This window comes from Strix uralensis, chromosome 4 (assembly GCF_047716275.1).
Source record: "Strix uralensis isolate ZFMK-TIS-50842 chromosome 4, bStrUra1, whole genome shotgun sequence".
NCBI classification, from domain to species: domain Eukaryota; kingdom Metazoa; phylum Chordata; class Aves; order Strigiformes; family Strigidae; genus Strix; species Strix uralensis.
In genome coordinates this window covers 78,973,243-79,000,702 of record NC_133975.1, presented here as the reverse complement: position 1 = coordinate 79,000,702, position 27,460 = coordinate 78,973,243, and the positions used below count along the sequence as shown (strand labels likewise).

At 38.2% G+C, this 27,460-nt stretch overlaps 1 protein-coding gene across 5 annotated transcripts in view; it reads right to left on the bottom strand.

Annotated features, from left to right (window-relative positions):
- IL15 (interleukin 15) overlaps nucleotides 1–26,672 on the bottom strand; it is a 43,100-nt gene extending 16,428 nt beyond the window's left edge. For all 5 annotated transcript variants that reach the window (XM_074867379.1, XM_074867384.1, XM_074867380.1 and 2 more), the window contains exon 1: nucleotides 26,544–26,672. In XM_074867379.1, the coding sequence (XP_074723480.1) occupies nucleotides 26,544–26,606 (63 nt within the window). In that variant the 5' untranslated portion in view covers nucleotides 26,607–26,672. The remainder of the gene's footprint in view (nucleotides 1–26,543) is intronic.
- Between the last annotated feature and the right edge of the window lie 788 nt (nucleotides 26,673–27,460).

Genomic DNA, 27,460 nt, shown 5'->3' with positions numbered 1-27,460 from the left:
GTCCTGAAAACCTGCAACTCTAGGTTAAGGATTAAAGCCTTTGTAAATGTATATGTGTTATTTCAAAATGCAATTGAGAGTTATGATATACACAATTATCTGTTTGGAAAAGGAATGCTGTTTTTTTATAATGAAGTTAAAATGAAACGCTTTAAGAGCAGTTACCACTGAGTAAAATCTAAGCCACAGTGGTACTGTTTTCTCTTTAAAGAAGCAAACGTATAAGCAAATGACAAAACTTTTCTTTAACAAGGCAGGAATAGTTACTGATTTTGTTGTTTTGGCTGTCACAGAAACTATAATCTAAGTTAGTCAAAAGAAAATATTCATAACTCTTTACAGTATTTAAGTTACATATGAAGAAAAGTACTGAAAGCTAAAATTACGTGTCTTTGCCTTTATACCATATATCTAAATTTCTTTATTAAGGTTCGGTTATAAATCTCTCAGTGAATCCTTGAGATGTGATATTCATAATTAAGAAAGTTTAGTTCCTATGCAAGTTGGTGTTATCTGCAAAGGTCCATTACTTTTTATTGCTTGTTTTGAATGGTATTTTTATGCTTAGTTGGAGCATTTAGATCTTGAACACACAAGTCCTTGACCACCTCTTGTCTATGTGTGTATATGCTTTCAATATTGTTCTTCAGTCTAAAACAGCTCTTTCCTTCATTGGGATCCCTCTTTGATAAGTGAATAAACAGAGGTCTTTTGTCAGCCTCCATTTTGCTAGACTATTGTACTAGGTCTGGTTGGGATGGAGTTAATTTTCTTCAGAGTAGCTGGTATGGTGCTATGTTTTAGATTTGTGACCAAAATAGTGTTGATAACTCACCACTGTTTTAGCTATTGCTAAACAGTGCTTGCAAGGCCTTCTCTTTTGCTGATTCTGCTCTCCCCTACCACCCCCAGCGAGTAGGCTGGGGGAGCACAAAAGGAGAGGCAACATGGCCAGGACAGCTGACCCAAACTGAGCAAAGAGATATATCATACCACATACCATCACATTCAGCTTTAAAAGTCAGGGGAGGGGTGCAGTTTTTCAAAGGTAACTATTGATCTGAGACTGATTGGGCATCGGTCTGCTTGTGGAAAGTGGTGAGTAATTACTTTTGCATTGCTTGTGTTTTTTCCTTTTTTTCCTTTACTTATTAAACTGTCTTTATCACAATCCTTGAGTTTTTCTCACTTTTACGCTTCCAGTTCTCCCTCCTGTCTGGACGGGCAGAGAGTGAGCAAGCTACTGGGTGGCAGCTTGGTTGCCAGCTGGGGTCAACCCACTACAACTATACAGTGCAATCTCTTGAAGACACTTGTGTCCATTTCTGTGATCTTCCTAGCAATCCTCATGTGCTTCATTGTTCTTGAAAACAAGTGACCAGAAGCACACAACATACTGACATCTCATGAAGGATTTAAGAAACTGTTGCCTATATTTTCACCTTCCATGAGAAACAGGGAACTGGCTAGTGCCAGTGTCTTCTTCATGACTGTATCACACTAGTGGCTCATACTTCAATATGTTCCCCTGCCAGAAGTTTAAGTCCAGTTCTTTCAAAATCCTGGAATCTGTTGCTATTAACAAAAAGACCCTTCAGTCCCCCCCAAAAAAACCAAAAACCTGAAGTCTAACCTGCTTAATTTTTGGTTACTCCCAATCTTCCCCTAACTTCTTGATCTCTAGCACACAGCTTTTTTCTTGATCAGTCCTTTCTCCCTTTGCCTCTGAGGTTTATGGCTAGTCTCAGTGGTGCTGACAGGTGTCACAAGTCCTTCCATTCCTTACTCCTATAAGCGAATTGTCCTCCTCAGACTGTTCTCTCTTGTAACAACCTGTATTCCATTTTTGTTCATCCTTGGCTTCTTGGTTTCCCTCTCTTTTCTGTGTGTGTGATGTGTTGCCCTTCTCTTATTTGTTGCCATGCAATGTTTTGTTTCTGCCCATTTCTCATCTTCATTCTCTAGTGTAATAGACATATTCTTGCATATTATTTATCCTATTTTAGTTGGTCTCCACTTGTGCCTTGTTCTACAGCTATGTGTCCTCAACACTTTGACTTCTTGTGCAACAAAGGGCTTGTTGTGGTTTGAACTTGGCTGGCAGCCAGTCACCATGCAGCCAGTTGCTCACCTTTTCCCCTGCCTGGAAAATTAGGGTTGAAAACCTTTTGTCTCTCCAAACATAGGTTGAAATAAAAAAAATAGTTTAGTGATGGTAACAAAACAATAGTAATAGGAAATCCAAATGGGTAATGCATAATGCGATTGCTCAACACCCACCAACTGACATGAAGCCTGCCCCCGACAGCAATCCTGCCAGAACAAAGATACCGCCATACCAACCAGAAGTGAGAGAGAAAAATGCAGTATCAATCATGGCATACCACTTGGCTGCCTTTGACTCTAGTTCATATTGGCATTCTAACATGTCTGGCATGGCAGCACTCAGCAGTGGCGTGACTTCATTCAGGCCACGATAGTCCACTGTCAATCTCCAGTCTCTATTAGATTTTCACACTGGTCATATGGGGCTGTTAAAGGGGGAGTCATCTTGCTGATGACCTTTTGGCTCTCTAGTTGACAAATCAGTTTATGGATAGGGATTACAGCATCTTGATTGGTGCGATATTGCCGTTGGTGCACTGTTGTAGTGGCAGTTGGCACCCGTTGTTCTTCAACCCTCATTAATCCCACAATAGAAGGATCCTCTGAGAGACCAGACAATGCAGACAGCTGTTTAATTTCCTCTGTTTTCAAGGCAGCTATACCAAAAGCCCACCGATACCCTTTTGGGTCCTTAAAATACCCTCTCCTGAGGTAATGTATATCAAGAATGCTTGGATCTTCCGGGCCAGTCACAAGGGTGTGCTTTTCCCACTCGTTTCCAGTTAGGCTCACCTCAACCTCCAACACAGTCAGCTGTTGAGACCCCCCTGTCACTCCTGAAATACAAACGGATTCTACCCCTTTATAATTTGACAGCATTAGGGTGCATTGAGCACCAGTGTCCTCTAGAGCCTTATACTGCTGGGGGTCAGACATGCCAGGCCATCGAATCCACACAGTCCAATAAACTTGATTGTCCCTGTCCTCCACCTGGCTGGAGGCAGGGCCCCTCTAATGTCAGTCATAATACTCGCTGTTGATGAATGGGTTAGTGTGGCATGCACGGGTTTCAGTCTCATCTTGGTCACTCACTTCTTGTGAATACAAATCAGAAGTTCTTCTCATAGGATCGTGAGCAAACTCGACCTTTCTGCTCTGTTTGTGCAACTGATTACTGGAAACTGGAGCCGCATTTCTCCTGAAAGAACCCCGTTTTGTAGTTGTTCTTCCTTCCAACTCACATACCCACTCTTCTAGGAGGTAGGTAGCTTTTCCATCCCATTTCCTCACGTCTTCTCCATGGTCAGGCAGGCGATGAAACAGCTTCCCCTGTGATCTAAACGATTTCTCTCGAGTAGAGAAACACTTGCTCCTAATAGCTGGGATCCTTGTCCATGCAGGTGGGGAGCAGGACATATCATCTTTAAATTGCTGGAATTCTTGAGATAGTTTCTCCACAGCCACAACGAGGGAGGAAGAAAGACTTTCTTCATATTGTCGTAGTTGGCGAGACAATTCATACACTGTTGGTCCCTCTTCGTCCCTCCAGTTAATACATTGGCATATGGTGATGGTGTTCTCCATACAAATTTCCGCCAAATGGTCCAGGTGCATTGGACTTCATCTGGATCTGTGGGTGGCTGCTCATTATCTGGGTCATAGTAAACCATCTCCCGCATGGCTAGTTCTCTCAAGTATTGGATACCTCTCTCCATAGTGGTCCACTTACTTGGATGACACATAACATCTTCCTTGAAGGGATACCCCTCCCTCATGCTTGACAGGAGTCACCTCCAGAGACTGAGATTTTGTGTCTTTTTTTCCAATTGCTCTGTCAATGCCCTCTTCCCTAGACAGGGGTCCCAGCTGCCTGGCCTCCCTACCCTCTAATTCCACACTACTGGCCCTGCTATCCCACCATTGGAGCAGCCAGCTAATAAGGTGCTCACCTGGATGGCAGCTGAATCCTTTTGTATGTCTCACAACTCACTCAGGGATAAGAATCAGGTGACTACCACTGGGTCTGCCTCCTCCTCTTGTTCTTGTGATGGCCCTGGTTCATCATCACCCTTTACACTAAAAGGGGATTTTCTTGTATATTTCTTCTTAAGTATGGGAGCAACTGATTGTCACAGGGTGGTCCTCAGGTTCAGCTGCAGCACCTGTTGTCAGGGTCGGATTAGCTGCAATACCTGTTGCCAGAGTTGGAGTGGCTGCAGCGCTTGTTGTGGGGTTGAGGTGGCTGCAGTTTCTGTTGCGGGCTTTGGAGTGGCTGCAATGTCTGTCATTTTGTTACCAGATCCAGAGCCCTTTTCTTCCCTTTGAGGGTACTGAATAGTGTTTAAGTGCCAGGCTCCATCATGTTGCAGTGAGCTGTGCCTCTCTGGAATTACACAGGTAACAACATATTTTTTCGAAATATTTTACTAGCTCTTCAGGATTCTGCACCTGTTTGGGAGTGAAGTTCCAATACACCAGAGGTGCCCACTGTTCTAGGTACTTGCCCATGCTATCCCACACCCCCAGCCACCCATAATTCTCCAACCTTAGGGTAGATCTCCAGGTGATACTCTTAAATAGTTGCTTAACCCAAACAAAGCCTGAAACATATGCAGGAACACACTGGCTCCCAGCAGTAAGACGATCGTGTTAATGTGAGCATTCCAAGGATATTCAAAATTCCCCAAATTCTCAAACATAATTATAAATAGCCCCAGGACCGACAACTTCATCGCTATGAATCAGCATTATATAGTACAGCAAAAACAAAATCTTAATCTAACTCTCACAGGTGGTAAGCAGCAGCATGTGGACTACATACAGCAAATGAGATGATAAAATCTTAAGGAGCCAAGCAACCAGCATTATGATGCGATGTGTCATTATCTCAACCCTTGAGCCCCACGTCGGGTGCCAAAAGGACTGTCATGGTTTGAACTTTGCCAGCAGCCAGTCACCACACAGCTGGTTGCTCACCTTTTCCCCCGCCCAGAAAAATAGGGAAGGGACAAAAAAGGAACAACTCATAGGTTGAAATAAAAAAAACACTTTAGTGATGATAACAAAACAATAATAATAATTATTATTATTATAGTAGGAAGTACAAACGGGTAATGCACAACGCACTTGCTCACCACATGCAACCCACCCCCAGCAGTGATCCTGCCATGCCAACTAGAAGTGAGAGAGAACCCGCTTCCTTTATATACTGAGCATAACGTCACATGATATGGAATACTTCAATGGCCAATCTGGGCCTGGCACTCCATCTGTGCTCCCTCCCAGCTCAAGGAAATTTAACTCTATCTTGGCTGAAATTTGGGTCGGGTGCTCTGGCTATGCTCTCTCCCAGCTCAAGAAAATTAACTCTATCCCAGCCGAAACCAAGACAGGGCTGTAAATCCTCTCTTCTTTTCTCTGTTACTGCTGCAAATTTCCCTCTAAAATTGTACCATCCACTTTCTCTAGTCCTTGGATGTTTTATTGAGCAACATCTCAGGCATAAAGAATGGTTTTTTTAGATCCATATTCAAGTACTGTCTACATCGTACAGAGCTGAGCTCTACACCCATTCATTTGCATTGCTTCCACAATTATTCTCCTTCAGTGTCTCCTTTGCCACAATAATCATAGCCTCCTTTAGAGAACTCTGCCTCCTCCCCCAACAAAATCTCATCCTGTGGCTCTTGTTCTGCTGTTCTCTGTTTGTTGGCTCCACTAATTAATTGTTCTGTCCTCTTGGGCTAGGGCAATCCCTTTCAAGAGGACAAAGTGCCAAGTAGCTGCATAACTAGAGTGCTGCATCTATTTAAGGTTGCATATTGTGCATAATACTTCAGTCCCCTCTCTATGCTCAGCATACTGAGCATTTTTTATGTCACAATCTAGATTTGGAAGAAAATCAGATGTTTTTCCCATTTGCATTCTTGTGTTGTAAAAAATAACCTTTTTTTAAAAAAAATAATTTTTCAGGAGAGAAACAATAAAGAGTAAAGATTTCATAAACTAATGGAAGTGACTAAAAAAGGAATAGAGTCCATAAAGAAAGCAATGCTTCTGAACTAGATAGATGTTTCAGTATTGAGCCCTTAAATAAGTAATTTTTAAATCAAATTTTCATGGATCATGAATAAGTTTTAGAGAAAAGACATGTTCTTAGTGCCTGCTATGGAGTAAATGTTGGAATACTGAAAGATCTCTCTGCTCTTTCATTCCTAAGTTCCTCTAGACAGTTTAAAGGAAGCAACCAAAGGGAAACAAATAAACAAACCCCCTGAATATGAATTAGTGTCAGAATGTATTTATTCTGATGGGATAGAATTCAGAGATAAAAACAGAACCACATTAATGTACCCTGAGACAATAAGAAACTCTGTAGCAGATGCTACCTATAGGTACAGCCCTCTAAACACACCTTGAGAGTAATTTAATTTGTGTGTTATCAATATCAATTTAAAGTAATATTTTCCTATGACAGGATCTGGTACCAGGGCCTTAAATCCTTTCCCCGTTTCTACAGACTAGTCCCATCTATTGAAGAAACATATTTTACAGCTCTGGTAAGTTCTGTTCTGAAGACCGTTTGATGCAGCAACTGTTAAAAAGTTGCTTCTTTGCTGTCATGGTGCCTGAATCCATTATGATTCCACAGCCATTTTGGTTCTTCTTCTCCCTTCCTACCCATCTTTGCATAGAAGCCTAGGAAATCAGCCCTCAAGCTCCACCAGGTGTTACCATCAGCTCTCCTCCTCAAGGTTTGAGGGCAAAGAGCGAGCTTTCCACGTTTCTGTCTAGCTTGTACTTACTGATCCAGAAAGTCAGTGGAATTACTGAATCACATGCTTGAATGCTTGGCTGGATGAGAGCCAACACTTGCCTTAGATTATTATGTCTTCAAGCCTTTCACAAAGCCAAAGTGCTTTCTTAGAAGTTCTGTATATAGCTAGAGTTAGGCAGGCTACAGCATTTTTGCAGCTGTCATTTTAAAATTTGTCATTCTTTAAATATTACTCCTATTTGATTACTTCCCTTTCACGCCCTTCCTCCCAAGAACTATAGCTTTCCTTGTTTTTATTGTGTAGTGGTACCTCTCCTGTGGAGTACTATCCTACCTAACTTATTCTGCCTGTATGTGAGTAGTGTTGACCTTCAAAAGAGTATTCTCAGTAATCAGTGTGGCAGAAAACTCATTCAGTTTAATCACCTATGCATTTATGTGTTCTTAGTTTGCTTAAATGTTTGTTGATTTGCTTTTGACAGTCATCCAGTAGGACTTTCTTCTCCTATATGCTCTTGCTAATTGGCATTTATGCCAGAAAGTAAAGTTTGCAATGCCTGTTTGAAAACTTTGCCAAAAGGTCACAGAGTCATTGCTATTCCACTCAATACCTTAAACATCAGAATTTGAAATGTAAGAAGTTAAATATTTCCTCTGACCTTCTTTTGCAAAACATGCTTGAGGCCTGGGGCTCATACCATTGCCTTATAAAGATGTGTCTTATACTTGGCTATAGGCCTGAGAGGAAGTTTGTCCTTGGTGCAAAGAATGATTTTGTACCTTTCCGAAGAACCCTCCAGTCACACTAGTAATGAAACCCAACAGAAGTGCTGTAGTGTTTAGGGATAAATACTACTAGTTGAATATAAGTATGAATATTATAAATTAAGAGCTTTCCTTTTGGTCTGTCTGCCTTCTCTGATTTGTCAGTCACAGTCTCAAACAATGCATACTCCATGACCACAGGCCTCTTCCATTAACAGCTCTGCTATAATAGGGGTGCCATGTCCCTATTTACATGAGTGAGAGATCAGGACATCAAACGTTGCTTACTCCATAGGTTAGACTTACCCCTTGTCTGTCAGTTCAGGATCTCTCTTAGGCATTTTTTGCCAGCTGGCAAGATCCAGCCAGAAAAGAAAGCGAATACATGCTTTTTTCTTTTAACATCCTTCCATGTAATGTCAGTCCTTTCAAGGTATCAATCACTTATTAAATTATGAAAGACCAACTGAATGTTGTCCTGATGCAAGCATATATGACATTAATGCTAGACATTTGCTTGACAAACACTGATCAATAAATAGAGAAGTCCCAAGTTTTGGTAGTGGCAAAATTAATGAGTTAAAGGCATAGTTAGTAAAGTAAAGAGGAAGTACACAGTAAAAAAACTCCATAGGGCACAGATGGTTAGATTTGACTCTTTATCCCTAAACGACCCCCTTTCGGATGCAATATGAAATAATTAGTGAAAAGGCCTTTCAGACTATACTCTCCCAGATTAGTAAGCAGTTGAATCACAGGAGATTCGAAATGTAAAGGACAAATTAAACACAAAAAAAAGAACCAGAACTAGTCAGCACTGAAGTTTGTTTAGCAAGTGTCCTGATCTATATATGCTGTTAGGCACTCCCTGTAAATATTATTTGTGATATTTTTATGCCATGGCAACAAATATCCAACAATTAGGGATAAAATTTTTGTACATTTAGGGGTAGGCTATTAAGATCTAAAACACAGTGCCAAACACAGAAACTTAAACAGTAAAAAATATAAAGGATGTGGTACCGATGCATAAAAGTTGGAAATCCTGAGACCTTGAGATAGTTATTACAGGAGCAACTGCTGGACAAATAATATCTCAGTCTTACCAAAATACTCAGCTCAGAGTCTGTGAATACTATCACATGATAACAGAGGTCTGTAACACACTTGTGATAGATAGAAGACTAAAAATAGCAAATGCAGTTCTCAAAATGGTAAAGTAAGGCAGTACGTTCAGAGCTTTTTGAAAAAAATAAAATTATAATCTATGACCCTCTCTTACAGCAGTACTTTTACTGGAATTTACTGGATTCTGAAGCAAACAGTCAGGATGTAGTTTGAAATACTCTACTTTTTCTTGTGCATTTATTCTTCTTTAAAGTGCAGAATGAAGTCTGATGTGTGTCAATTGCCATAGCTTTACTGAAACCAATGAAGTTATTTCCATTTCCAAAGTTGTTGAGAATTTGACCAAAATGTTAACCTGTGAAAAATAGATTTATTGAACAGCTGAGCAAAGCAGCTCACAAACTTCCAAAAGAAATATTGTAAATAGCTCAATAGGCAAAAAAAAACCAATATCAGGATTCGAGGAAAGAACAAAATATCTCTAATATAGATTTGTGCATAGGAAAGGCAAACAAATTTGAAAAGGAAATTATTTCTGCTTTATATTACTCTAAATCTATAAATAACATTGTAGTAAGACTTACAGCAACGGAACAATCATCCTTAGTTTCTTGCCTTAGGATAGAGGAAAATTGATTATTGGAAAAGCTCTAGTGTGTGCTATAGAAGCCTCCCCCTTTCATGTAAATTTTTTATGTATTTTTGTGGAATGTAACAAATTATGAGATTGCACACTGAACCACTTTTTTATATGTATGTAGGTGGTGAGTGCAATACAGTAGTTAACATTATTTGAGGTTTCTTCAACTTGTGTGGGTTTTCCTTCGTTTCTTGGCAGCCAAACCCAGAACGTGTAGAGGAATGGAAGAGGTTGTGTGTGTGCAAACTAATGAGAGCTGAAGCAATACTAAATTATATTAAGCTGCTTTCTGTATTGTAGCTCTTAAAAAAGAATAAATGGTAGTCATAGCTTTTAACAGTGCTCAGCCAGAAAACTTCAAATTTTCTCTCAGACAGGGTAGGATGAGTCTACTAGCTAGTACATTCATTTAGACAAAAGTGTTTTTAAAAAGATTGAAAAAAGTGCTTCAGAGGGATGTTAAAAGCAGTTGTACATAAAATAATTGTCAATACTGCAAAAAACAAATAAATCCCTGGGTGCCTTTGTATTATAAAGTTCTGTGGAACAATATTGAAAAGGAGCATAAAATGCATAAAATTACAGGTCTGCACTCTGGGATTACTTACTTCATTGATTTAACATACAAGATGTTAAGCCCAAAGCAACTCACTTTGTTGACAGTAATCATGTGATAATAAATATTTCCGATACGTTCATACAAGATACAAGATAAACTGTAAGAGATGAAATACACATTGTAAGTTTAACCCATGGCCACATTGTGAGAAGTCAATCAATTCTATTAATATATATGTATATATATTTACATAATTATGATTAGTCTTGCTAAGTAAAAGAAACATTTTGAGAGATAATGTAGTCTGCTAGAAAAATTAATACTTCTTACAAATTGGAAAGTGCACATCTTCACATCAACATCAATCAATTAAAAAAAAATAGTCTCATTTTCAAAATGGACTGCTTTCAGCAATTCCCACTGAAATAAATACCTGATTCAGCTGTAGGTAGCCAGTTTAGCAAATGTGCCACATCCACCCTGTTGGAAGGCATAAGAGGTGGATAAGCTAAAGATAATATTTCCTTATAGTCTTTTTTCAAGGAAGTTTTTTCATCACTTTTGAATGGTAGAGCTAGAAATTAGGTCTATGTCATTCTAGGCAAGGGCTGATACAGTGTTTGATCTCCCTCACAATCATAGTCTCTCTTTATAAAAAATAAAAATTAAAAAAAAATTACCAAACATATTAATAACTGTGTGTCATACTGCTTGCCTGAACAATACTCAGTTTGCTGAAGACAATATACCCCTGCTGTCTTATATAGGCTTTTCTTTACTCTCCCACTGGGACTGCTCACTGCTTGCTTGCCACCAAAGGAAGACACCTATTTGTCCCGAATGGAAGCACAACATTTCAGACTGATTTACTTTGTTGTCTTCCTAAGAACAGCTAACAAAGGTTGGTTTTGTCAGATATTCACCCAATTGCCATGTAAGGTCCACATGGTTGGTAAAGCTAGAATCAGATTTAGAAGTTGCTAAAAATATGGCCGTTCACATACAGCCTGGCACCTTCTGGTCTTAAAGCCAAAATAGGCATCATGCATACTGCGCATAGAGATACACGGCAGAAAGCAACTGAAATGAAAGCAGTTAGGAAAATTCACCGAATTATCACAGATGAGTCCCAAGCTGCCACCTGGTTTCTGAAACTTCCCTGACTAAATGTTTGAAGACCTTAAGACTTAGCTTTATACTGAAGTCTTATGATTGCATTCTCTATGACTCATGATAGTAATAATAAATCTCTGGGAATTTCAGTTCGGGAAATAATTAGTCTCTGGGAATTTCAGTGTGGGACCTCAAGAGGCCAAGCAAACAGCTGACTCTGTCCACATAAACATTCCTCTTTGATTTTTTTTTTTTTTTTTAAACTTAACTGATAGTATTGGGTGCCTGTTTTCACATGGGAACAAAATTAGAACAAAATGAGGTTGTGTTACACCTGTATCAGGTCAGAATGAACACACGGGCACACTGTTGCTGCTTTCAAAGATTACAGCAACTCCCAAACCAAAACTGGAGTTGTCATCAATGCAAACATTTATTCTAAGGATCAAGATAGCACAATAGGCTCTTTCACCAATGTTCCTAGTGCTCTTTGCATAAGACATGCAAACTGGATAATCAGCATAGCAGAGTGTGACTGAAATGTGTATGCTGAAGAATTTTACACTTTCCTTCCGTAAAATCAGGAACATTTCTAACTGAGCTCACTGATTTTTAGTCTAACTCTCTTCTTCAGAAGTTGAACTTCTGAACTACTGAACTAGACTCCTCCTCCTGAGAACACACACCTAGAAGTTTTCAACACTTCTGCAAGAACAGGTCCAGCACCATTTCAGTCCCAGAAAACAAAACTTCCTTCTTATTTTTTTTTCAAAATTTTGCATCTGTTTGATTTTTCCAAAGCGAATTATCCATTCCTACTGCATGCCATCTAAGAAAGTCTTGCAAATTGATTAGGCCAGATTTAATACTATTATTTGTTTTATACTGGGATATTGAGCCTGCAAGTTGCTGTGTCTGCTCTTTTCCCAGTGGGTTTTCTACCTTTTGCTTTCAGATCCTGACTGACATTGCTGATCTGTGTCTTAGACCTGTATAGGCAATCAGTTTTTCGTCAGAGTAGCCATGCAGGAATCTTCTTGTTGAAAACCTGTTTTACATTAACGCTTCTTTACACAGCTTCTGTACACTCAAAAGCCTGCAGAAAATACTGTTGTAAGATGTCACACATAATGACTATTCTTTAGCCCCTGCTGGTCTCCAGGTGGTACATACCTTATGGGTCAGTTGCAACAAGCAGATGAGAAAGGGTTCTAGTCCTTACAGGTTAAAAATTAAGTACATGTCTCTGATATGAATTAGAGAAGCACATCAAATTCAGGAATAGCAGAGCTGACTGTGTGCAAAAGTCCTCTAGACCTGATGTCTCCAACCGCAGCCAGTTCTGGATGTCAAGGAATGCGTATACTGATACTTCCCTGCTATGGCCTCCAGTCTCCAGCAAAGGAGAGCACATATAAGGTTTGTCAGATCTGGGGCTAATGTTTTCAAGTTTATAACTTCTCTTTTTTTCCCATTTTTATCAATATAAATAAATATTTGCTTTTTAATTGATTTTTTTAATAATTTTATGTAGCAGATTCTTCTACATAAATATTTTTTTCATCTTACATTTCAAATTTTGACAGGTAATGTTAAGTTCTAAACTCAAAATATGGTAAGTAATTTAAAAATTCAAAATGTTACATTAATGACACCTCTTCATAATGTAATTTTCTAGAGTACTGCTTTTGCAAGCATGTGTAACCTAAGGGAACGTATATTTCATTTTTTAGGTCAGCTTGAGTTTTCTAAAAGTCACAATGTCAGTACCTTGAGTAAGCATATATATTATTTTCAGACATTACAATGGAATAAATGCTGGTATTTCCTTTTTCCAAAAACCAAGTATTCAATTTCTTTGTGGTTTTGATCTGTTTATTTTTGTTTCAGTTCACCACTGTGAGAACATTTTCATCATTTGGAATAGCTATTTCAGAACTGAGCAAAGTATTTGAAAAAGAGAAAACAAACTTTCTTCTCTCTTAGTTACAAACTAGGAATAAAAAAAATACATGGAAGGGCTATCATTTACTAATTCAAAATTCCTGGGACAATGTACCATACTTTCAAGATTACTTTTGGCACCAAAGCAGGCATGTATAGAATTCTTCAGAGCACATAACAAAGTTGCATCCCATAGACCCAAGTTTGTGGTCAGTTGAAGGAATGATAAATATCAGTTTATTCTATTAGTGTCAGTAAGAGTGAGGCATTTATACTACTCAAATTCCTAACACTTTTTTCCAAAGGTGCTTCCCTATCCTTCAGAAAATCTGAGGGGCATTGAGCAAAAAGAATAACCTGTTAGTCTGAGAATGTTCCTTTTTTCTTCTATATCAGAAATGGTTTGACTACTCATATTTAACACATACAAGGCAAGATTCAAATATTCTTTGAGTATGTTACTTCCATTCCCATTTTTTTGGAAAGAAGACTGACAAAAGTTGTAAGCGAATTACAAAACAAACTAGCAAGCAAAAAAGTAATAATTCACAATCTTATAGGATAAAAGCACGGTAACAGTTAAGAATCTGAGCGTATAACTTACAAAATTACTTAAGAAATATGGCACATCTTTTTTTTCTGGTTAGAAATACTGTGTAGTACGTTTAAAGGTTTCTTTCATTTGGAAAAAAAATTAGTGGTTATGTGAACTAGAGAAAATTATCATTTCTTTAGAAAATAATAGAAGTATAATCAGAAATCAAAATAAAGATCCATTATTTAAATGAATGGTATTTTGTTTGTTGATATTTAAGTCAGCACAAAACAGGTGTCTTGGATTGCTTTGAGATAAATCAGTCTGTCCTACTTCTTGGATGCTACCATACTTTCGATATGGCATTGAGGACTGAGCTGTTAGGAAAGGTACTGGCAAAACCTTCAGATCCTAGAAAGCATAGAGGATCACTACTAGCCCTCCATTTTGTTGGGTTACCTTATTGTTGAAAAGTCACTTTTACTAAATTTAATACAGGACTTGAGTTGGCCTTCTCAATATTTATACATCAGTTCACTTTCAATGCTGTATCTTACTCAGAGTGGTAGTCAAATGATCTATTAGTTTCTTGTTAAAAACTGTCACATATGCACAGCACATAAATTTGCATTATTGTCATCATTCATCTTTAGCTGGATGAAAACTACTAGAAAACTACTTTGTCCTCTCTATGACCTATTGTATCTTGAAATTGCACACAGTTTAAAATGAGACCTGAAATATTCATGTGTCATTTAAATTATGCAAAATAATCTACAGGCATCCATAAAATCTTATGAATCTGAGAGATATTTTCAGTTACATGAGAGCAGGAGATGAGTGGGGGGTTTGTTCTTTTAAAAAAAAAAAAAAAAGGAAGACAGAAAAAAGAAGGAATTGTTTCAAAAGTAGAACATGAGAAAAGTTTCACAAAGATTCCCTTGGAAACAAAAGTCCCATAGATACCTGAAGAGTGAATGTATTAGTTTACACACTCTGGACATTTCTGTTGTATCACCGTACATTTATAACACTTTCAGGGACTGTTAGATAACCCCTAACCAAGATAACAAATGTTAGTAGCATAGGGTTTTTTGAGTACAATGCACAAGTCACGTGGTTTTGAGTATGGAATAACAGAAGAAAAAGAGTAGGAAAGCCAGTAAAGCTGCCTGAATTATAGGTATCCAGCTGCTGAAGATTGTTTTCTCAAAGCCCAAGATAAATTTGAACATTAGAAAGGAGAGCTACACTTTGTGTTCTGATCAGCTAGAGAGAATGAAAATGGTAACACCATGTATCCATAACAGAATTTTCAACTGGATTTATGCCCGTGGGGAATTCAGTGCCAGTGCATCATAGCTCTTCACTAGGGTTTCCCTATATTCTCTCTAGCTCCCAACTCCTTGCTTCTACCTGGTAAGGAAATGAAAGCAACTAATTGATTTTAAACTACTGGCTCCTACAGGGAGAAATGATAGCATCAGCCAAGGAATGCGTATAAAATCAATGTCTGTAGTGATGACCCAACTGGTTTATATTCCCCAAACATTTTTGACTAATCAAGGTAGTCATCCATTCAGTTACAGAATGGATGTGGTAAAAATCACATTCACACCAGAACACTGGGTAAGTTCAGCCTATGAAGATCACTTTCTAGCTCCTGGTGCTGTTTTCATATTTCCCAGCACTACTGAAGTCATGGTGCTGAACAAAACCTCTAGAAGGTCCCCTTCATCCTCAAGCTGGCAATCAGCAGTATTCTATACTAAATTACGTCAAAATAACTTACAGAGACAACATAGATGTTTCAAGAGTCCTTCACTTGAAACTGAGACAAAAATCATGTAAATACAGTAACTTGACCTATGTTTTCCTTCAAAAATAACAAATGCCTATCCAGACCCAAAGTGCTTTGTTCCACAGCTGAGCTCTGAGGCATCTTCTTATACAGAGCTCGCTATGGGGAACACTCTTCAGTTTTCCTCTTTCTCCCTCCAGTCTTCGTCAGCTGCAGCTTGCACATCCCTCTTCCTCCAACACATTAGCATACATTATGTTTCTGGCTAGAGGAATAAGCCAATCCCCCTCATAAATCAGGATTGTGAGGGCAGATACTTGTCACATCTCTCTCATAATTCAGGAGTACTAGACCCTCAAATGCTTCATCACATCCTGAAAAACTTTATGTTGAAAAATTCCAGCCTTTACGAAAGGGTGGGGGTATTCCTGAGATAAAGTTGTCACTTAAAATGTTTCCCCAAATCAGTCCAAATCTAATATCTTCACTGTATTTTCTTCAAGTTTTACCATACAAATTAAGTAAGTGTGTTTTCTGTGATAAGCTTTCATTTCAACTTTTACAGAAAATTAATGCTGGACTGACTCACTAAAGTCTTTTTTTTTTAATCTCAAAGTTAACCTACACAGAGTCGTCATAAAGGTACCTGTCTCTTACTCTGAAATAGACTCTTTCCATATGGTATTGTTAACTCTTGTGTATTTGAGTTCTATTTTTAGAAAGGGTGAATGCAATAACATTTTAACTATGTAATTTAACAGAAATAGAACCAACCACTTTGATTCATGCACCAATCAAATTAGAATATCTTAATGCATGCTTTTAATAATCTAAAGCCTTGAAGTTTTTATAGACCTGTGAGATCTATTTAGATGTTTCTAGCAATGTTTTGGGTCTGGTATAAATTTTCTTCAATAGTCATATTCTGACCTGGTAACAGTTTAGTGTTTATCAGAATCTCAGTAGTATTTGAATGGTTTTGAAGGTCTTTGGAAAAAAAGATATTTTGCCCATTCCTCCTAACCATCTCTCATGCAATGTGACAAATGTACATTTTTCTAAATTTCCTACCTGCTTTTAATTGTCCTCCATGGGTCTTCAGGAGTTAAGCAGAAGTGAGAAAAGCCAAGCACAGGAGGTTGAAATCAATAGAAAAAAAAATACCAGGAAGCTTCAGCAGTTTTGCCAAAACTCTGTTTGTTTACTTTAGTTGTAATTATCTCCTAATGGTGTGAATTTCTCAATTCATAGCATATTCACATTCATTTGTTTTACAATTGCAAAGGATATTGATTAACATTCAGTAAGAGGATAAGCTCAGTTAAAGGATACTTACTGAGTAATTTCCAAATTGTGGTTAAAATTCCGCTAACAAAGTTTCACTAATACACAGCCAACTCTGTGTGTCTGATTTTTATCTTTTTTAAGGTGGAGTGAATAACTGGAATTAATTTCAGTAATTTTATATGCTACTAGTTACTTGAATATCAGCATGATTACTATCAGAAAAAGATAATAACTTTGCTGAAACAAACTGATTGTATTTGCCTCTATTTTAACTAATTTTTTAGAAAAAAATATAAGTGGAGATATCACCTGCATTTTTGAAAGACTGACATTTCTTGAGAACTCATTCTTTATGTGAATGCTATACTCTTTTTGTCTAATGGTAGCAACTGAAAATATCTGCATAGACAGAACATAGTGTGCTATACTCTAAACTATGTAAACCTGTAATTAAGGGTAATGTTTTCCAAAAGAGATTACAAAACACCTCAAGTCAGACAAAATGCAAAAAGGAAGGAGTTATGTCATTTTTATTGCTGGAGAATGGACACACAATAATATTGCTTTAATGGTCCCTGGTTACACATAGAATTTGTGGAGATTTCAGAAAGTGACCTGAATTCTCCTGAATGCCAGTGTGGATTTTCAGGTGAACAAGCATCCTGCTCCTTAGAAATTACATTAGTTTCTCTTCTCTGTTCATACAGTGGAGTTGCTCTTGAGGGATTGGCTACTAAACCAAATACTTTGCAGTTAAATCTCAGTGACACCTGGGCCAGGTTTCCGTGGTCTTGAGACACTGCATTGGTTTATTGTGCAGTATCAGAGTACTAGTGTCACAGTCTAGAAGAGGCTTCTGGGAGAACAAATCCTAATTCCAAGACAAAACCAAATGCCAATCTCTTTTTGTTTGGTTGTTTTTTTAAGAGATCTTTGCCTAGTACCTAACACTCCTAGAGAAGATTTTTCAATATTCTTAGGGAGTTATTTGTCTCATAACATATATGACAACTGCGTATCACAGTTTAATCTCTTGTGGTAACAGCATGTGGACTCTTGCTTCTTAAAAATGAAAAAAAGATATGAAAAAGAGATGAAAAACTTTCAAGGACATTTAACTGTTGCCAGTATATTCATAAGAACCTCTGAAAGGAGAGCTGCTGGGCAGAATGGGTAAGTAAAAGATACCACTGGATTTGGACTATACCTGACCTTGCTACTGCTTGAATCATTTTCTGCTGACTAAACAAAAATTTTGTCCTAATTTATTTGGCACTATAAGGATTTTTTCTTTGTTTGTTTGTTAAAGACTGGTAGATAAAATGGCCAAACTCAAACTTTTACAACCCAGAGAATGTACTCTTTTCTCCTGCTTCTTTCCTTGTCTGCCATTGCTGCAGACATCTGTAATTTCCAGACCCTGTTGGTTACTTTGCTTTATGGTCCCCAGTGGCAGTGTGAGTAGGATCTGAAGAGCAGAGCAGAGGAAAAAACATCTTTGAGGCTCACTAAATATGAGGAAGATAATGTAGTATTTGCTGATATGAGATCTAGGATTTGAGGCTGACAAACAGGCTATCCTGTGTGGTAGGATTACCTGGTGAATATTCTAAGGAGGGGACGTAATATTGAAAGCTGAGAAAAAGAGTCATGGGATATCTGCAATGGGAAAAAAATCACATCCCAGATCTTTAAGTTTGAAAAAAAAGATGGTAGCTGTGAAGAGAAAGCACAAATTATTTCTAATTAATTAAGTAATGATATTAAGTGAAGTGAAAGGCACATTCTACTGAAAGGCAAATAAAGACAGGAAGAAATTACTTAAGTCTAAAATGCCATAGCATACCTCTCAAATTACATTGACAAATTTATCTGCAAATCAATAGCAGATGAGATAAGAAGTATTGTGGATTATTAACATGATTCAGGATCTTAATTTTGACATATTATTTGGTCATCTCTCCTCTGCATTAGTATCATGATGCAAAATTAAATTTACATTATTTATTACAAAGAACTTTAAAATCAGACCTCTTTAATAACACAGAAAGTTGTATCTTGGAGGGACTAAATCCACCAAAATATGCTGGGAAAGTCTAAAATCAACCAAATTATGGCACAACCTTTCAGCATTCTGAATTCTGAATAGAAGCAAGAGAGCAGGACAAGGGGGCAATTCTCTTAGCTATGTGGAGCAGGATAATGAGGTGAGAAATATCTGTTTTGTATGAAACAAAATGAGCATAACTGCAGGCTCAAAGCCATAGTCCATTAAATAATATTGTGTTTGTCTGGACATGTTAGTAAAAAAAAAATTTAAAAAGTAAAACCATGTAGTTATCCAGATAGTTTCTGTAGGAAGTTGGAAGTCACAGGAGTCATCTATTTTTATGTAGCTAGCTATTTCTGGGGAACACAAACAACTGGTTAAATAAGCAAAATATCAGAGCAATTAAGGACACAAAAGTATACAAAGCATATAAATCAAGGTTCTCTGTCTTTGCTGAAAAGTTTGTGACAAGGACATGAAGAAACACATACCTGGGATTCAAGAGAGAGGGGAAAATACTCACAAAAGAATTTAGCCAGGACATAAAGGCTACCAATTCTACTTTTGCAAAGAGTATCATGAGACATTAATGGTCTGGTGCATTGTGTTACGCTGCAGTAGAAGCAATTACTTTTATAGCAGCCTGTGCTTTATGTGTTTAGTTGAAAATTGACTGATAGCGTAGACAAGAGAACTGACTGTTAATATCTGCATGGCAAATGTTTTTTTAATATATATCTGTATTTATTTTTTTATAACTAACAGAATTCATTTGAAATAACTGTTATTTCAAATAGCTGGTTTTCTTTAAATCAGTACATACAAATGGCCATGTGAGGTCTTTTCATCCCTCCCCACACCCCAGCCCCCCATAGGATATCTGTTAGAAACCACTGGGGTTTTGTGATTGTAGTCAATCCAACAAAATTCCATGTTCCCTACAAAAGGAGGGAAGTGAGATAATCACCTGTTCTGAGCTGAAGTGAAACTTCTAGATTGTATTTAGGGAGGGAACTTTGTGTTCTTCAAAAAAAGATGTGCTAATACACTTCCACTTGAAGCTGCTTTCATTTGAAAGTAAGTTGCCATGCTGACATTTTCCTCTCTTTCTTCCAGAAAAAAAAGCTGTGAATAAACTTTTCCTGAAGGAACTTCATTCAGGAGAGCATTATTTCTTGGCTCAAGAAACTACCCGTGAATGCTGGGAAGGAATGGTGATTCACAACAAGGCTGTGCTGGATAGTGATATGATAGAGAAATGACTACATGGCATGGAAATGAAGTTTATCATCGTAAAAATCCACTCAGAGACAATCTAGAAGTTAAAATGGTATACCAAGGAGATAATTCCACTTCAGGGCATAGTTTACTACTAATCCTTAGCTCCTCACTTTGATGAGGATAAATCAAACGCCAAGGCTGTAGATGAGTAGATTACATCAGTTAAGTGGATACTGAAATCTTGGCTTACAAAATTTTGCAATGCATGGATGACAGATGGATTTGTACAGTTTGAATTGCCAAGCTACATCAAGACCGTTAGGACTCCTGTCTGCACAGCCCTTCAGGTCTCACAGTCCATCTGCATAATATTGCAAGGCTCAGGCATTTACTACACTCCACTACCCTGCCCCTTGATTCAGTCACCAGACAAAATAGATAGAAGGGAGGATCTCAAGAAGTTTTAGAATGACCAAAAGGTTTTCTGCTGGGAGGTCGAAAGGGAGTTTGCGATGCTTAATGATGAGGCTAATTAGTAACATTAGACAGCGAATGCCTCAAGTGCCTGTAAAACTTTCCCTATTTGACACAATACCAGCAAAAACGAGGGAGGGCGCTTTCGCAGTGGCTGGAAAGCAGAACTGCCAATACTTTTGTTGTTCATGCAATCTAATCCCTCCTGCAGCATCAAGGTAGCCTGCAAGGAAGCTAGAAACTGAAGGATTTTATACAGCTGTTCCTTTAAAAAAAAACATTTCAGCACATGATGCTGCATTAAGCCTTTGTCAAATATAAATGTTTTTATCAGAAAAAAACCCACCAACAATGCAAACCTTACACCATGAACTTCAGCCTGTAAGAATAAATATTTAACTTCACTGAATGCAACAATGCAGATGTAGTGGGCATGCCTGCAAGTACTGAGGCCATAGGTTTGTGTTAGTCTCTGCTATGATAAACATAGTATTTCCGCCTGCTGTCCTTGTCGTATGCACAGAAAGGCAAGTAGCAGGAAAAGAGGTGGGGTTGTCAGTGATTCATCATCTTGCAGCCTGAGTGCAGGAGAAGCACATGATTGTTCTCAGCATGTCATTAATTTTAGGATGTAGGGCTTTTCTGAACTGGAGTTTAAATTAGAATATTCTCCAGCAGGACCAACCATTTCTGCAGTTACTCCAGCAGCTGTTTCTGGATGTTCCTGTGCTTCCCAGTACTGTCTTCTGACATTTTTCTATGCCTTCTCTCCCTTTTTTTATAGAGGCTTCCCTCTTCTTTCTATTGTCTGATCCCTCTTCAGGATACAATAATTGAATTGATCTTACTCTACAGGCATTGATGGTGAGCAAAGCAGGTAAGAAAAGGAATATTAATCTTTGTGTAGAGATTTGTCTGTTCTTCTGAAATGGCAAATGGTCCTCTCTGTGGAAGAGACTGTTTGTTAACCTCACTTAGGAACTAGGGAACAGAATGTATTAATATCACATCAATTTCTCCTTGGCAACAATGATGAAAGTTGTATTTTCATCAGGTTTGGAATGTCTGTTCCATAGTTTTTCCCCTTTGTTTCCTGCCACCATCTGGAAAGCTCGGAGAGAGAACACATCTTCATTCAACTTTGTAAAAAAGGCTTGATTCAGGCTTAAGCTGTTGAGTTGGCTGAGTGACTGGAGATGTTGGAGCAAGGACAGAACAAGTCTGCAGCCTACCCTAATACTGAAGGAGAGCTGTAACTTAGAGGCATGTCTCCAACAGGCAACATTTTCCAGAAAGGAAATAGAGCAACACTCCCCTGGATTGCTTTTGCTTTTCTTGGAAGTTTCTCACATAGTGAGCATGTCCACCTGTTGCAGTCTAACTATCTCACTTTCCAAGTTGATATAATTAAAAACTTGTTATGTAGTGATTCATAGAAATGCCCACTGAAGTTGCACCCTAATTTCCATGCGCACCTCTCATTTCTTTCTTTTTAGGACTTTGATAAATTTTAACTCTTATACTGAAGAGTTATATGATTGGTGTTTGTCTTAAAAATAACTTTGAGGGGAAATAGGGGGAGTGAATATGCCTGGAGCTTTTTTGGAGGCTGTCATTTGCCCAGCAACCTTGGTAGGCTTACAGCACAGTAGAATAAATATAGTTTACAACTGGCTAGATGATTACAAAGGTGTAACAAAATACTGCATATGAAACTTCATCCAAACATGAGTCCAGATTAGCTAATAAAAGCATTGAAATTGTGTTCCAGCTATAGACCTAATGTTGATTGTGTTAAAAAAAAAAAAAAAAAAAAAAAAAAAAAGGACTTAATGTATTGATAATGGAAAGGGAGACAGGAGAGAATAACAGAAATTGCAAAGGCTGCGCTCTCAATGGCATTGTGTTGTCTTTCACAGAACTGCATAACCTGAACACCAGAAGTCAAGGGTTGTGTGCAGTGAGTTTTATTCCTTCAGTAGATAAATAGGCCTAACATTTACTTTAAACTGTCACAGAGTTTCATTGACTCAACTGAATAAGGAACAGGCATTTTAACACTGTTCAGAGAAAAGAAAAGAAATTAACAACCAAGATCGGGGCTGATTTATGTCATTTTCATGAGTGAGTGAATGAATATGGTGGCATTTCTGTGATCTTTTTAAAAGCAAATTTTGGTATAATTAAAATGCAAATAAAATATGAAGATAAAGTGGGGAAAACATGAAGATAAAGTAAATGCAGTGTAACTCTGCAAACGTACCTCACAATACATTTTAGAGAAATGATTAAACCACTTCCTTTTCTCTGAAAGACATAGAAAATTAAAAAATATAAAATTTTCCACAGGTCCCCAGCTGTAAGCGAGGGAGGGAATCCTCTAATCACAGCCTTTGAACTTTCAAATTCAGCTGGAGAACCTTACATTAGGAATAATGAATCAGCTAATATGTAGTTTAATCTAAACTTCTAATTTAAAATCATATGGTAAACTATTGTAGGAACTTTTAAGAGAACAAAAAATTCTGCTTTTACTAGTAGCTGTTAGAATCAGTGGAGCAAGACAATGGGTGAAATGTACATTTCCCCCCTTTATTTAGTTTGTTCTCATGTTTATGTTAATAAAACTGTCTATATTAAAGATTAATGTCAGGAATAAACTCTTATTCAGCAACCTTCTTAACAACAACCTTCTAGAACACCACTTAAGAGCATCACACAGCCCACAGGCTAGCACTAGACAGAAGCTAGTTCGGTGCATGCAGACTCACCCTCGGGTACACTAAGGATAAGTAATTATTTGTGAGCCTGTAGATCAGTATCTTCTTGGACCGCTTCCCCGTCAAGTTCCCAAGGACCAGATACTCAATTCTAACTTTCTGTTAATGTCATCTTCTCTTCTAGCGTATAGAGATAACTCATAACAAAGTGATTGACAGACAGAGATTCAGTTACTCAAAGTAATTTTGGTAGTGGAAGGCTGATCTGATTCCTGGAAAACAGACTGGGAACCTTGGTTCCTAAATTTCTGGTAGCACTGTAACTACCTGTCTGTTCTGCAGTGAGTGATACCTCTTTGAGCTGATCTCTGGAAACTTTTCTGAGACATTATCACAATATTCTTAGCTTTTGTGCAGTAGTTTTTGAGAGTATTTTATATAAATATTCTCTGTTAAAAATACATGAGAAGATAGCTCAACTACAAATGCATCACCCAATTCAAATCTTTATCGGACACTAAAAATTTAAAGGAAAAAATCTTTACAAAACTATTACAGAGTGCACAATAATATATTCTCAATGGATGGAATCTGCTCAGCTTGTTTCCTCATAGTAGACTATTCTACAATGATTTACTATTTTCAACTTATTTGCACTTTTTTTTTTTATTTTAACAGGCACAACATAGATGTTAATGACTATATGTTACATCTGTTCTGAGATACTAAGCCCTGTTGGGAAGGATGTTGTCTTTTTGTCTGTACCTTCATAGCTACATCATTCACTGTGTATAAATATGAGAAATAGCATAAAATGATTAATCTAAGAGATGATAAAGTAACAGCATAAATGCCAGATGATTAAACTTGCACAAGGGGTAGTGGTACAGTTGTATTTTAAAATGTTCACTGGCTTTGGAAGCAAACAGAATCACTTCCAGAAGACATGAGACTTCTTTTAAGTTATCATGAAGGATGAAGGAGATTAAATAGGTAAGTTATAACAGAGGCAACATGACTATGACCAAAGGGCAAAATAAGCTTGCTTGCTGGGATAGTCACACAATCCTCTGTCTGAATCTTGCTGCATGAGTAATGGCTTTTTATATTCTTTAAGAGCAGTAGGGGAAATACTACACTCAGAACAACACTGACTATATTTGTATTTGAAATGCTCAGCATAAATGGAAACTTATTTGCTTCTGATGCATTTGACTTTTTTACAGGCCTAGAAGAGTAAATAACCTTAACTTTACTCACATGTGCTACAGGCAAACATTGTGGAAGAACTAGCATGCAGTAACTTGTACCTGCTCAAGACAGTGGCTTATGACCTGCTCTGTCATTATCATACATCATATCTTCAGCACCATCTGAGAAGTGCCAGGACCTGCTTTTTTATATGAGAACATGAGCTAGAGACTGAAAAGGTAGGGACAAAGGCTTAGGGAGTTGCAGTCTGGTGCGGAGAGATGGAATATGGTGCAGGAGATGATAGAAGTGTAGACCAAAAAGAAGAGGGTGTAGAAGTGGGAGCACTATAAGGAGGTCCAATTTTGAAAGGCCTGTGACAAGTAGGTCCATGCAGTAGTCTAGATGACAGTACTGTCAGACACCTGAACCCAGCCAACAAGTGGAAGATACTATGATCTCCTAAGAATGATCTTTTCTCTTTTACCCCAGTCTCCCAACAGAATACAAACAGCAGAATGGCAAGGAATTAGATAAAAACAAGAAACAAACTTTATTGCGAGTGACTCTCTCAATACATGAGAGAGATTTGGGTGTGTGACTTAGCTATGGTATATTCTTCACTTGTCCCATAAACTGCTGCTGTCTGCTCTAATCCTCCCAACTTTCCATAGGCTAAATTGGTGGGGTTTGAGTTCCAAATTTTTCTTCATAATCAGGAGGGTTATATTTTTCCTGCTTTTAATAAAAGCTAAGATTCTGATGTAAATCACTCTGGCACTCATAGAACCACAGAATGGTTTGGGTTGGAAGGGACCTTGAAGATCATCTAGTTCCAACCCCCTGCCATGGGCACGGACACCTTCCACTAGACCAGGTTGCTCAAAGCCCCGTCCAACCTGGCCTTGAACCCTTCCAGAGAGGAGGCAGCCACAGCTTCTCTGGGCAACCTGTGCCAGTGTCTCACCACCCTCACAGGAAAGAATTTCTTCCTTACATCTAATGTAAATCTGCCCTCTTTCAGTTTAAAATCGTTACTCCTTGTCCTATCCCTACACTCCCTGATCAAGAGTCCCTCCCCGTCTTTCCTGTAGCCCCCTCTAAGTACTGGAAGGATGCTATAAGGTCTCCCTGGAGCCTTCTCTTCTCTATGAAGTCATAGGAAGCTGTTGAGTAATCAGTGATTAACTCAGTTTTGAGCTGACTGATCATTTCTATGACTTCTGCAGAAAAGCATGTGGTAAGCCAGCAGAAAAGATGAGCTATAGTTTAGAACTGAAGAAGCTAAAGAAGCTTTGATCAAACTTCATTGTAAAAAAAATCCACCACATCCTAAGCAAGAATTTCACTGCCACAACTAGCATGGAGACCATTCAATTTCTGTTTGTCTGTTTCCCCCTACCTGCATATTTAGGCAGACTGGCTTTGCACAGGGACTTATCCATCCACAGTGCAGCATGTTGGCAGGGAAGGCCGGGTGGGATAGGGCTGTGGAGGTGTGCTGAAGGCACCATGGCGGCAGAGTTATAGGCACGGTGCCTGCCTTGCATGGGTGAGGTCCCACAGCTAGGGCACTCTGTTTTTTCCCCCATGACAAGGTACCATGCAGGCAGCTCTCTACTCTGTTTGTTGCCATGGGACAATCAAATGTTTGCAAGTGGGAGAATCCCACCTCAGGCTGCCAGTGCAGGGCTGTGTGCAAGCCTGGGGGGTAATGAGTGCCATATGCTAATGGCTTCTGGTTATAATGAGGTCACGGGGCCATGCTGCGTACTGGAAATGCAACTGGTACAGAATCATCTAGAAAGCGTGTTGGGGAGCTCTGAAGAGTCCTAGAGATGCTGGACACTTGCAATGATTTCCTTCCTGTATTAAACACCCTTGAGGGTCAGGGGTTATGGCCTCGCATGTTGCGGAAGGTCAGCTAGACGTAGGCATTAAGTCCAAGCAAGAAAGTCTCCTAGAACTACTGTGCCACAAATAAACTGTGAAAAACACAAATGTGAAAAAATCCAGACCTATTTACTATGTAATTCTGGTACAAGTGAAAGACAAGGAGTAGAAAAACAAAAGCAGAAAATTATAGGGTACTAGTGATCTCATCTAAAATACAGAAAATGTTTCCAAGCCTTAAATTTGTGGTATTACCTATTTTTCTTGTTGGGCTGTAAAATAACATTTAAAGCTTTGCTGAAATTTCCTAAAATGTCGTGTTGTTTAAGTGGCACTTACTTGACTCTCCAGCCTGCTCCATGCTCCAGCAGAGTTATGTGTTGGCCGCCCCATCCTCAGCATCCTGCCTGCTGGAACATTACTCAGAACAGAAGCACAGAATCTGGATCAGGAAAGTACATGTAGGACCTAGGCGTGGAAAAAATAAGTACGTATAATGTTGCAATAGAGTTCTGAGTGGCTCTCAGCTCATTTATTAAGAGCATTCAAAGCAGGAAGTTGCTGAAATTTCGCAAGTAGCTTTTGCAAGTCCCCTTTAAATCTTCTAAATGAATGGAAAACACAAGATACAGACTTTTTAAAAGGATCATTTTTATCTAGAGAATAGAGATCCATCTTTGAATGCTACAATATAAGGCAGGTTCCCCCTGGAAAATGTATATTGTCATCAAAAGATAAATTTTTGTGACTTCTGATAACAATCAGAAGAGAGGTTGTATCCACATAACTATTATTAAAGTCATTAACATCAACATAATTCTATTTTTTCTAAAGGGCTGGAAGAGTTACTACAACACAACATGATAACTGCTTTTAAAAGCTGCCATTTACGTAGACACAGTACAGTCCAACTATGCAATTTTACTTCTGTTCTCCCGTATTTTATAAAATAAATTAGAAGAGAATAAATGAGGCAAACCATATGGAACCAAGGTCAGGTCAGCAGCAATCCACTATACCACCTCCATTTAAACAATGTTTTCATAGTAAGGATCATGGCAGCTGCCTGACCAGCTCATCCCCCTTTTTATTACCTCTTTACAGATGACACAATAAAGACTAATTGGAATGTTTCCCTTCTCTTTTAGAAACTTTTTTTTTACTAGATTAACTTTCAAATCTTGCAAGTGTTGGAGAAACAAGCAGATTTTTGTTCAAACAACTGGGTTTGTATTCATAGCAAGACCTTGAAGACA